This window comes from Oreochromis aureus, linkage group 18, assembly GCF_013358895.1.
Source record: "Oreochromis aureus strain Israel breed Guangdong linkage group 18, ZZ_aureus, whole genome shotgun sequence".
NCBI lineage: Eukaryota > Metazoa > Chordata > Actinopteri > Cichliformes > Cichlidae > Oreochromis > Oreochromis aureus.
In genome coordinates, this window is record NC_052959.1 from 36,512,012 (window position 1) to 36,524,537 (window position 12,526).

The window sequence follows — 12,526 nt, forward strand, 5'->3', positions numbered from 1 at the left end:
AGCCGACTGCAGTCTTCAACTGAAGGAGACACAGGTGGATGCAGAGCCTCACCTGAGGACTGTCACATTCCTGGAGACACAAACGGGCCTTAAAGTCTGTCCTCATCCTGATTTCACGTGGACTCTTCAGTTTTTGTGAGTCAATGTAGAACGTTCAGAAACTATCAGCACTTTGTGGGTGTAAAAAACCTCCTCGGACGACTTCCTCCAGGAGCAGTGTGGTGATAATCGGAGCTCCACATCAAACAGCACTGATCATTAAACGGTTTGCAGATATCAGACTAACAGGAGGCTCGTCAGAGTTTAATCTCGTCCTTGAAACTGGTGGCTCTGAGCCTCCAGCTGAAGAGATGCTCATTGAAGTTTTTTCCCTGCAGGTTCATTAAGCAAAGCCTCGCTGCGTTCAGTCGGCTCCTTTGTTTTCTCTGTGATGATGTCATAGTTTCATCATTAGTTTCATGATGTGTTGCTGAAATTTACATTGCCCTCTAACTGAAAACACTGTGGGTGTTTCTCAATATGCGTACTTGTGTTCTCGTGTACTCGTGATACGTCATCAGTCGGAGACCAAGTACTGTTCCAATTCGAAGTACGCATCAAGCCGAGAAGGCGAAAAAGTCCCGGATGTGTTCTCGCTCCGCCCGTTTTATCGAGCATGCATCGGTGTGGACTTGGGACAGCTAAATATCCCAGAATGCATTGCGTCTAAAACTCAACAGCGGACTCCCGGCACATCGTTTTCAACCCCCCCGCTCGCGGTCTTCTCACTACTCAGGTTAAAGAAACCCCAGCAGCTGTCTATAGTATTGAGTGTCCACTAGAATAGAAATAAAAGCGTTCTAACATCTCACCTGCTTGTTTTTATTAAGGTATGTACACGTATGTACATGTACACTATTTTTATTAATAGAGGTTTCACTACTGAGGTTAAAAATGATATATAAGTCACTTAGATCACTTCTAAATGTTAATGTTTGGTTTATTTCAGTGTTTTATTTGTTCCTGAGTAAACCGGTTTGGCTGTGATTACAGTTAAGCTTCATAACATGTTACTCACATTTAAATTAAGAGGGGACGGCAGTAAAAACTCCGGACCTGTGACATCATCACGTACGCAGGTGTTCCAATTGTACAAATTGCGAGTCCGTGCTCGTGTTCTCGGCGAGTACGTACTCGCGTACTTGGGCATTGATAAACGGCCTGTGGCTCTCAGGCTGTGACCTCTGACCCCTCACACAGGAACTTCCTGTGATGATGCGTTCAAAGACCTCTGCTGAATCTACAGGTGGTTCACGTGGCATCATCATCTTCACCCCCTGATGTGCTCAGACTGATCTTATTGATGATGTCACACTAGGCCAGATGAGCCACATGTTTAGAAAATAAAACACATGAAGCCAGACAGATGTTCAGGTTGTTTTTAATCTCTGTATTAAAACACATTATTTCAAAAAACACAAAACACCTGCATCAGAGGGAAATTCAGTTTATAGTCTTTGTTTGGTCCTCAGCTCATCACCAGCAGCCTGGACCTGCTGCAGGTCAAATGTCAAGCTTTAGTGTTCTCATCAGTGTTCCTCTGCAGTAAGCCATCAGCAGTCAATAATCAGAGGAAAGTCTTGTAGTTAATCCGGACCCTGGACCTTCTACAGCGCCGGGTCCCGGTCAGATCGGCATGGTCTTCCCGGTGACGGTCCTCCTGATGGCGGACGCCGCCATGCCCCCCATGAAGCGAATCCCGGCGCTGCCTCCGGGTAGCAGCGACACCAGGCAGCCGGCGATGACGGCGACCTGCAGGGCGGCGCCCAGGGCGGTCAGTACGGTGCTGTGGAGGCTCAGCGCCGCGTACAAGGTCCCCCCGAGAGCGCACAGGTACACGGCGGCTCCGGGGGAGGTAGGGAGGCCGGCGGCCAGCCTGCTGGGCCCGCGGAGCACCGCGGCGGCCGCGATGGCGAACACCGAGCCAAGCGACCAGAGCAGCGCGAACTTGCGGGCGTAGAGCAGTAGCAGCGGGGCGTACAGCGCCGACAAGCCGAAGCAGAGAGCGGAGAACGACACGCACACGCCGAAGGCCAGCAGCCGCTGGCGGCGGCTCATGCCCGGCAGGCAGGGGTCCGGTTCGGCCGACCACGGCCACGACAAGCCGCCGCTTCCGCCCGAACTCTGTCCGGAAGTGCTGGCGGACCACGGGCTGGACCACCGGCCGAACCAGCTGCCCGGGACGGGCTCCGGGTCCCCCAGGTCCACCGCGGTGCTGGAGCCGGACTGGGAGATGGTCTTCGTGCTGCCGCCTTTGGACTGAGACAGGTATTCCTGGAGCTGTCGGTTCAGGTCCGCCATGACGGCCCGGCTAACTGGCTAACTGCTAGCAAAAAAAAAAAAAAAAAAAATACTTTTTCTTCTTCGCTGGTTCTTCTCAGAGTCTCCCTGCAGCTCGGCAAGCCGCCGCCCCCCGGAGGTCAGAAATAGAACTGCACCTGCCCGGAGTTTACCGGCAGAGGGAGACACGTGACGGGCTTTGTGACGTCATCGGATCAAACCGGAGCAAAGGCCGGGAGTCCGAGAGAGAGAGAACGAATATTAGTTTTAAATAAATGAAATTAAACTGCGGTGACAAGGGAATTCTTCCAGTGTGGGGTTAATAAAGTTTATATAATCAAGTCAAACACTCTTATTTCAACATCAGTGAAGCCTTCAGGGCCATATCAGCTGCTGTCAGTCAAACTGCTTTTAATGATAAAATCACACTCATTGATTGATGGTGTGTGTGTGTGTTTGCTGGAGTCTGATTTCTCCTCTTTAAAGTCACATGACTTAAGGAAGTTTTCAGCTGTTGTACTAAAATTAACCCTTCAGGTGATTGGCTGGAAGACTGACACACACAGCCATCTAGGGTGTGTGTGTGTCACTCAGAACAGCAGTCAGAGGACCACAGGGCAGCAGGTAACACACATGACACACATCTAAACCCATTTAAATACAACAGTCATGATTTATTTAACAAAAAGCCAAAACAGGAAGCAGCAGAGTCCATAACTGAGTTCTGTATCATGTGGTCCTGCATACGTCTGTCATAAAAACGTCTGTACAGGTGACAGCAAACTGATGAAAGGACAACATCAAAGTGCAGCTCGCACCAGCAGGTGTGACGTCAGTGCTGTCGTCTGACTGCGTTGACGAGAGTGAGAACAACAAGCGTAAACAGTTCCATCCCTCAAGTAGCAGGGGTGGGCTCTCACACTCTGCTCCTCTGTTTGGTTAAATAAATATGACTTCAGATTATTTCTTATTACATCCTGACATGTGACCCAGAATCCTTTAAACAGCATCACACAGACACACACGTACCTGCTAATCCAACATCCAATCAGAATCCTTCTTGAATGGTCTGTTTGTTCTGTAACCTCACAGCAGCCATATAGTTAACAAGTTTCCCTGAAAGTAAAAATGGGTCTGGGCTCTAATGAGCTAATAATGCAGGCAGGTGACTTTTAAAAACATCCTTCCCTCATACAGGTGTTTATTTGAGAATCAGCCGTAAGCGTGTTTATTTTAACATGGAGACTATGGCAACTGACTCACTGCTGTCCCTGCTGGACGTCAGAGGAACTGCAGCTGCTGGTGTTTAGAGTTGGAGGCTGATGTCTGTGGCTGTGTCCCAATTCAGGGTCTGCACGCTTGAAGTACGCACACTACGCGTACTACGTACCTGAGTGAAGTTGGCCCCCCCACCTTCTTCAAATCAAACAAAAGTGGTATCAAACGTTTGTGCTACGTTTGTGCTGGTTTGTGCTGCAAAATTTTCGTTTGTGCCACTATCATTTTAAAGATATTAATAAAAATTTCTAGAGGTCATCAGAGGTCAACCAGCCCCCCCACATTAATGGAATCAAACAAAACTGGTGTCAATCAACTGTGCTACGTTTGTGCTGGTTTGTGCTGCTAAAATTTTGTTTGTGCTGCTTCTGTTTTAGAGATATTAATGAAAATGTAAAGGTCAAAAGGTCAACCAGCCCCCACCTTCTTCAAATCCAACAAAAGTGGTATCAAACGTTTGTGCTACGTTTGTGCTGGTTTGTGCTGCTAAAATTGTCGTTTGTGCTGCTATCATTTTAAAGATATTAATAAAAATTTCTAGAGGTCATCAGAGGTCAACCAGCCCCCACATTACCCAAATCCAACAAAGTGGTATCAAACGTTTGTGCTACGTTTGTGCTGGTTTGTGCTGCAAAAATTTTTGTTTGTGCTGCTATCATTTTAAAGATATTAATAAAAATTTCTAGAGGTCATCAAAGGTCAACCAGCCCCCATATTTAATGGAATCAAACAAAACTGGTGTCAATCAGTTGTGCTATGTTTGTGCTGGTTTGTGCTGCTAAAATTGTCATTTGTGCTGCTTCTGTTTTAAAGACATTAATGAAAAGGTCAAGGTCAAAATGTCAACCAGCCCCCACATTACCCAAATCAAACAAAATTGATGTTAAACGTTTGTGCTACGTTTGTGCTGGTTTGTGCGGCAAAAAATTTTTGTTTGTGCCGCTATCATTTTAAAGATATTAACAAAAATTTCTAGAGGTCATCAGAGGTCAACCAGCCCCACCACATTAATGGAATCAAACAAAATTGATGTCAAATGTTTGTGCTGGTTTGTGCTGCAAAAATTTTTGTTTGTGCTGCTATCATTTTAAAATTTTAATAAAATAACCTCTTGATGCGTGCCTAATCATCCAGGTAAGTAAATCCCAAAAGGTTGATTCTGTTCATCTGGACATTTTCAGTTGGAGAAAGCGTTTAGTCACTCATCCAGGTGACTTCTTCAGTCTCAGCTGACTGCAGGTTTCCCCAACCTTATAAACACATGTGAGTGAAGTTGGCCCCCTACCTTCTTCAAATTGAACAAAATTGATGTCAAACATTTGTCCTGCAAATTATTTTGTTTGTTTGTACCTAATTTTATAAACAGTACATGTACAGTGAGAGAGAGATGTTACATCTGTCTTCACTTGCATCCCAGTCACGCGAGCGTTGGAGGTAGTTCATAAGAGATTACAGGATCACCCCAACCTTAGCAACAGGACCACTGTTGATCAGTTGTGTTTGCTTTTGGAACTGTGTCTTAATTCCACCTATTTTGCATAAGGGTCAGTACTACAGGCAGAAACCTAGGTGTGCCATGGGTTCCCACAGGCCCCGGTCAAAGTCACCAAACCAGTTCGTAAGCAGGTACAGGTGTGGCCAGAAGGGTCCTCAGAGGCACTGCAAGACTGCTTTTCCACCACAGGCTGCCACACACGACAACACCACAGACTTTCAGGAATATACAGAAACTGTTATTGCCTACATCCCAAAATGCATCGATGATGTCACAGAGACCAGGTGTCACGGGTTGCTTAGAGGATCCACTCGCAGGACTCCTGAGTAGCGTTTAAACAGACACAGTTTATTTACAGATCTTCACCAAGTGTATGTACAGACAGTGCGGGGTTAGTTATATATACAAGACGTGAGGGCAGGGGTCCAGGGCTCCAGGAAAGCGGGAAATCATACAGCGCTCAGTTAAACCTCTCTCTTCTCCGTTAGCGACCAGTCACTCCTTCCACACTCCACACGGGGAAACACGGGGACGGGTCCGGGGAATCTAGGAACAAAGAAACACTCGTTAAGTCTCTGAGACGGAGGCACAGGAAACTTGACCTAGACGTGTACTGACTAGAGCCTTCACAACAATCCAGCATTGAACAGCTGATCTCCTCCTTCTAATATACCAGCTGGTCTGATGAGGCCCAGGTGTTCCCAATCCAGGAAGGCGTGGACCGAGGGCATGAAGCCGCCATGAGTTCCGCCCGGCAAAACAGGGAGAGAAGGAGAGGGGGAGAAAGAGGGAAGAAGAGAAGGAGGGCTAGGGTGGAGAGATTCTGATCAGCGCCTTGCCGATCCTGCAGGTCATGACACCAGGACTATCACTGTCCGGGCCAATCAGAAACCATGGCTCACAGGTCAGGTTTAAATGCTCCTATGGTTGAAAAATGCAAGCCTTCAGAGCCGGGAATTAGGTGAGCCAAAGAACAGCAAGGGCAAACCTGTCACGTGGCATCAGCTACAGCAAAGCTTCAGCGACAGCAGAGATACTTGGAGGCAGTGGTAAGGAATACAAACCATCACAGACTACAAGCCCACTCTGCAGACCGTGGTGACACAATCCCCAGACAGTGTGTGGAGATCCCTTGCCAAAATCAGTACACGCAAAGCTCCAGGTCCTGATAACATCCTTGGACGAGCACTGAAGGACTATGCTGTGGAACTCACAAATGTCTTCACAGACATCTTTAACACATCACTAGGGTCAGGCCGCCATTCCCACATGCCTCAAAGCCTCCACCATCATTACTGTAACCAAGAAGTCATCTACCTCCTGCTTTAAGGACTACCGTCCTGTCAAACTCACCTCCATCATTATGAAGTGCTTTGAATGGTTAGTCATGAATCAAATCAAATTATCGCTTTCCCCCAACCTGGATCCATTTGAGTTCGCATACCGGTCAAAACGCTCAACCGATGATGGAATTTCAACTGCCCTTACTCAGCCCTCACACATCTGAACACTAGAGACTCATATGTCAGAGTGCTGTTCATAGACTTCAGTTCAGCCTTCAGCATCATCATTCCCCAGCAACTCATTCACAAACTGGATCTGCTGGGGATCAGCACCTTTGCTGTATAACTGGCTGCTAGATTTCTTGACAGGAAGACAGCAGACAGTGGGTCGACAACAACACCTCCAGCCCAAGAACACTGAATACGGGGGCTCCCCAAGGATGTGTGTTGAGCCCCTGCACCTGCCTCATCTGGAAGGTCCTCTCCATTACAGGTGACTCCTCTCATCCCTTCAACAGCGTCTTCAGTTTGCCGCCATCAGGAAGGATACTGAAGAGCCTCCTGGCCAGAACCTGCAGACTGAGAGACAGCTTAGTCCATCGGGCTGTCAGGATGCTGACCATCTCTGAATCGAGAAGAGGGGCCCAAGAGTAAATCTTTCACCATCCTACAATGCTGTGATTGTAGCCATTCCACACTTTCTGTGAATGGTACTCATGGCCATTGATCAGTAGCCTTTGATTAGTTGTTATTGATCAGTGGTCATAAGAATTTGCATACTAACAATCATGGAACTAACCCCCCAGCACATTGTTCATTCAGTGGTGCTAGTTTCCTTCACTATGCAAATGTACTGTTTATAAGGTTGGGGAAACCTGCAGTCAGCTGAGACTGAAGAAGTCACCTGGATGAGTGACGAAACGTTTCTCCAACTGAAAATGTCCAGATGAACAGAATCAACCTTTTGGGATTTACTTACCTGGATGATTAGGCACGCATCAAGAGGTTATTTTATTAAAATTTTTAAAATAATAGCAGCACAAACAAAAATTTTTGCAGCACAAACCAGCACAAACATTTGACATCAATTTTGTTTGATTCCATTAATGTGGTGGGGCTGGTTGACCTCTGATGACCTCTAGAAATTTTTGTTAATATCTTTAAAATGATAGCGGCACAAACAAAATTTTTGCCGCACAAACCAGCACAAAGCGTAGCACAAACGTTTAACATCAATTTTGTTTGATTTGGGTAATGTGGGGGCTGGTTGACATTTTGACCTTGACCTTTTCATTAATATCTTTAAAACAGAAGCAGCACAAATGACAATTTTAGCAGCACAAACCAGCACAAACATAGCACAACTGATTGACACCAGTTTTGTTTGATTCCATTAATATGGGGGCTGGTTGACCTTTGATGACCTCTAGAAATTTTTATTAATATCTTTAAAATGATAGCAGCACAAACAAAATTTTTGCAGCACAAACCAGCACAAACGTAGCACAAACGTTTGATACCACTTTTGTTGGATTTGGGTAATGTGGGGGGGCTGGTTGACCTCTGATGACCTCTAGAAATTTTTATTAATATCTTTAAAATGATAGCAGCACAAACGACAATTTTAGCAGCACAAACCAGCACAAACGTAGCACAAACGTTTGATACCACTTTTGTTGGATTTGAAGAAGGTGGGGGCTGGTTGACCTTTTGACCTTTACATTTTCATTAATATCTCTAAAACAGAAGCAGCACAAACGACAATTTTAGCAGCACAAACCAGCACAAACGTAGCACAGTTGATTGACACCAGTTTTGTTTGATTCCATTAATGTGGGGGGGCTGGTTGACCTCTGATGACCTCTAGAAATTTTTATTAATATCTTTAAAATGATAGCGGCACAAACGAAAATTTTTGCAGCACAAACCAGCACAAACGTAGCACAAACGTTTGATACCACTTTTGTTTGATTTGAAGAAGGTGGGGGGGCCAACTTCACTCAGGTGTACTACGTACGGTGCGTACTATGAGTACGGGAAGTGCGGAAGTGAGAGGCTTGTGAAATGGGACGGTCTAGCCTTCGTCGCGCTGTTCAGGTTGCCTAGCAACCATGATACTAACCGCGAGAAATGTTTCATACAGCTTTGTGTGACAGAAATGAAGGAGAAAAAATGTTTTGTTGTTCATTCATTTTGTCATGACATCACTTTGATTAGTTGAGACCACAGGACTGTAAAACATGATAGTTGGGCTTCATTTCTGTACTGAACAGTCATTTCAAGATTAGTTAGTAAATAATAATTAGCTAATGTTGTTCATGAGACTAAAATCATCTCACTGTGGTAATGTTAATATAATATGGACAATATTATAGTATTGTCAGATTATATATATATATATATATATATATATATATATATATATATATATATATATATATATATATATATATATATATATATATATATATATATATATATATATATATATATATATATATATATATATATATATATATATATATATATATATATATGAGCTTGAACTCTGGGTCAAAGATTCAAGTAGCAGTTAATTATATTTCCTATCACCTTAAATCTTCACTCAAAGACAAGTATCTCTGACAGTGTATATACAGATGTATTATATATAAGAGACAAACATTGTTCTTTCAATATGTTGGCATTACTAAATTTGGCTCAATGCTTACATATATGTGTAAAAAGGAAAACGTACGAGCTGTGAAAACTGTGTCTGATAAAATGAAGAGTAGACTGATATATGAAATATTCCTTTATTGGGTGAGAAAATCAGACCATGTCATAACTGCTTTAAATCATACAGAATAGATATCAGAGCCTTAAACAGGCTGACTTCTGCTAAATGGGTCAAACTGGGCAGAAAGTCTACAAACACATAACATCCTTATAGAATATGATGTAACACTATAGATCAACTTACCTCAGAATATATAAAGCATATAAACAATTACAGCAATATGATGCAACAAACACAGCAGTGCTACTAATCCAAAATACTCAAAGCTTCATAGAACTGAAACAAACATTTATTTTTAGCTCCATTCTGCTGCTGATACATACTTTAGGTTTCTGAATATTAAACTTGTTGCTGCCTTTCATAGTGTGTAACTTGAAGGCCCTGAGTACTTTCTCCCACACTGAAAACACTGGGATGATAACATTATTTGAACATTACCTAATAAGACTGATTCAGGACAGACAATTAGTTATGTTAAACTTTCCTAGCAGTCCTTCACAAACAGGGAACAGTCTGTCTATTCTCTCCATCTGTCAGCTGCTGCTGGCTCTTCCTCCTCCTCTTCCTCACACACTGCTGAGTTTGTCCTGGTGGATCATCAGGGTGCAAAGCCTCACAGATGATGTGCAGCAGTGGGTCCCTCAGTCTGTCCTCACTCTGGACACTTGCAGTCGTCACACATGGAAATCAAATGTGTGATAAGCTGCAGGATTCAAACACAAGTGTAACTTATAAATACATGTTCATACTTTTATTCCACAATCAGAGAGAAAGAAACAGAGAGAGAGTGCAGGACAGACAGACAGGTGACAGTCTCAGGTGTACACACTGCTACAAAACAGCACAAGAGAAGGAGGATTTAGTGTTTGTGTTATTACGAGTGCTAAACAAGAAGAGTTCCCAGATGGTCCAGTGGACACATGCGTGACTCCTGTGATTAAAGCATCTTTCTTTCAGCTTAACGAGTGAACCGTCAGCTCGTTCAAACACACGTTAAAGTCCGTTTGGCTCGACACCACCGAACAGAGGCAGCAATATAACATAGCTAACATTAACAGTGCAGTGAATCCTGCTTGTGCCGTCATATTCAGGACTGCAAACCGAGCAGCATCACTGACTTTCAGCTTGTTGTGTTTGTGGATATATGACTGACTTTAATTATCCATAAATCATCACATTCTCTGTAAGATTAAGGTCGACTATATATATATTTGAAAGTAAAGGCTTTAAAACCAAGTTACCGCTGAAAGTACAAACATCACTAATGTCACATAACTTTGCCGACATGTGACCAACAGTAATGTTTTAATGTTCTTAAACATTCGCACATAAATAAGTGACATCATATTCAGTACTTACTTCTGACAGTTCACTCTTGACCGCTCCCTTCTGCCGTATTTTGCGGCAAAATTATCCACACCACACCGCCGCTATGGATTGTGGGATATATGGGACCACGAAGCGTGCACCGGACCACGCTTGATATTTGGGCAAATCGACGGCGCATTTGGAGTACACTTTGAATTGGGACAGCTGTCATCGCGTGGCGGTGACGTAATCGCACTTGAAATGCGTACTTCAAGCGTGCAGACCCTGAATTGGGACACAGCCTGTCTTTCATTTGTGCTTCAACAACAACAACAACAACAATCTTTATTTATAGAGCACATTTAAAAACCAACGGTATACCAAAGTGCTTAACAAAGAGCAAGGAAATAACACAAGTATTATAAACTGTATTATAAGTATTATAAACGCAGTCACACCTTCAATGAAGGTGTGACTGCGTTCACAGGTGCTGTTCTGTGATTGGCCAGTGCAGGCGTGAATTCACCACTCGGAGCTGCAGTAACGTCTCTCTGTGTCTCCAGCAGATGGCGCTCTCTCAGATTACCCCCACCCTGTTTCTCAGTGGGGCCGACGCCCCTCTCAATGCAGCACTGGTGTCGAAGAAAGGCATCACACTGATTGTCAATGCCACACTGAGCCACGCCTGCCCCGCCTACCCAGGGGTGGAGTGCCTGCGGGTCCCTGTGTCCGACCTGCCGAGCGCCCACCTCGGGGATTACTTTGATTGGGTGGCTAAGCGTATCCATGGTAACTGTGGCGGCGGGACGCTGGTGCACTGTGCCGCCGGGATGAGCCGCTCTCCAGCGCTGGTGATGGCGTACCTGATGCGCTACAGGGGCGTGACACTGCAGCAGGCGCACCACTGGGTGCAGGAGAGCCGGCCCTGCGTCCGGCTGAACGCCGGCTTTTGGGAGCAGCTGCTGCAGTATGAGAAGAGGCTGTACGGGAGGAACACCGTCAGGGTGGCCCCAGAGCCGCCACCCAGGACACCGCAGCTGGCCAGGCCTCAGCAGCAGAGGGGCCCGTTAACACTGGTGCCCAGGTCACCGCTGATGTCCCGTGCTCAGGTGACATCATCAGCAAGCCAATCCAGGAGGGGATCCAAAACCATCAAAGTCTGAAACTCAAACACCTGGATCCTCAGAGTGATCCCTGCACACACCCTGGTCCCTGAACACAGCTGCCTCCCTTCACAACCCGGATCCCTGAACACACCTGGATCCCTGCACACACCTGGATCCCTGAACACACCCGGATCCCTACACACACCCGGATCCCTGAACACACCCGGATCCCTGCACACACCTGCACACACCTGGATCCCTGAACACACCTGGATCCCTGCACGCATCTGGATCCCTGAACACACCCGGATCCCTGCACACACCTGCACACACCTGGATCCCTGCACACACCTGCACACACCTGGATCCCTGCACACACCTGTCTCCCTGAACGCATCCGGATCCCTGAACACACCCGGATCCCCGCATACACCTGAAGCAGGTCTCTGAGCATGCTCAGTTCTTTTCAGTTTTTCCCGGCCCATTCCCTCTTCATGTTTACATTTTGGCCCCGGGCCATGTGTCAGCTTGGTCCGGCCCTGCTGAGCCCACCTCAGCACCACCAGCATTAACTATGTGTTGTTCTTGCTTTGAGTCTAATGATGATTCTGTTCAAATGTAAAAGTACGAAATAAATGTAATAAAAAATGTATAAGATTAAAAAAACTACGCGTCCTCTCGTACTAACAGCTAATGTGTGTAAAAAAAATCCTCACTGTGGGACTTTTTCCTGGCAGATGTTGGTGCTTATATCTCACAGGGAATAATAAGCCAACAGGAGCAATGATCCTGGAACCACTGCAAACCCCAGAGCCAGCTCCACGGAGCACTCGCTCTGTCTCAGAACCACAAACATGTTGGTGGGATATCGTCCCACCCAACACCAGGACAGGTGGAGGAACGAGGGCCATCAGTATGTGACTATCACTGCTCCTTATTTCAGAAAACTGCGTTACGT

At 45.5% G+C, this 12,526-nt stretch overlaps 2 protein-coding genes across 5 annotated transcripts; one reads left to right on the forward strand and one right to left on the reverse strand.

Annotated features, from left to right (window-relative positions):
- Positions 1 to 1,404: 1,404 nt before the first annotated feature.
- Positions 1,405 to 2,384, reverse strand: sft2d3 (SFT2 domain containing 3). The gene has a single exon (XM_031738664.2). It carries the CDS (start codon positions 2,338 to 2,340, stop codon positions 1,666 to 1,668), a length of 675 nt encoding a protein of 224 aa, XP_031594524.1. The 5' UTR covers positions 2,341 to 2,384; the 3' UTR covers positions 1,405 to 1,665.
- On the forward strand, positions 2,166 to 12,216 carry si:ch1073-184j22.2 (dual specificity protein phosphatase 18). 4 transcript variants are annotated; one of them, XM_039602468.1, is made up of 3 exons: positions 2,166 to 2,307; positions 2,421 to 2,943; positions 11,029 to 12,216. In XM_039602468.1, the coding sequence occupies exons 2-3, from the start codon at positions 2,734 to 2,736 to the stop codon at positions 11,623 to 11,625; spliced, it is 807 nt and encodes a 268-aa protein (XP_039458402.1). In that variant the 5' UTR covers positions 2,166 to 2,307; positions 2,421 to 2,733; the 3' UTR covers positions 11,626 to 12,216. The 4 variants fall into 4 exon arrangements, with proteins under 4 accessions (XP_039458402.1, XP_039458404.1, XP_031594509.1 ...); XM_031738649.2 differs by lacking the exon at positions 2,166 to 2,307 and adding an exon at positions 3,092 to 3,227 and having other exon boundaries at positions 2,932 to 2,943; XM_039602470.1 differs by lacking the exon at positions 2,421 to 2,943 and having other exon boundaries at positions 2,197 to 2,307; positions 11,026 to 12,216.
- The last annotated feature ends 310 nt before the right edge of the window (positions 12,217 to 12,526 follow it).

Coding starts and splice junctions, on each gene's coding strand:
- sft2d3 (XM_031738664.2), bottom strand. CDS start 2,340: ATGGCGGACCTGAACCGACAGCTCCAGGAATACCTGTCTCAGTCCAAA.
- si:ch1073-184j22.2 (XM_039602468.1), top strand. CDS start 2,734: ATGATAAAATCACACTCATTGATTGATGGTGTGTGTGTGTGTTTGCTG. Junction 2,944..11,028: donor AGAGGACCACAGGGCAGCAG/GTAACACACATG, acceptor TGTCTCCAGCAG/ATGGCGCTCTCTCAGATTAC.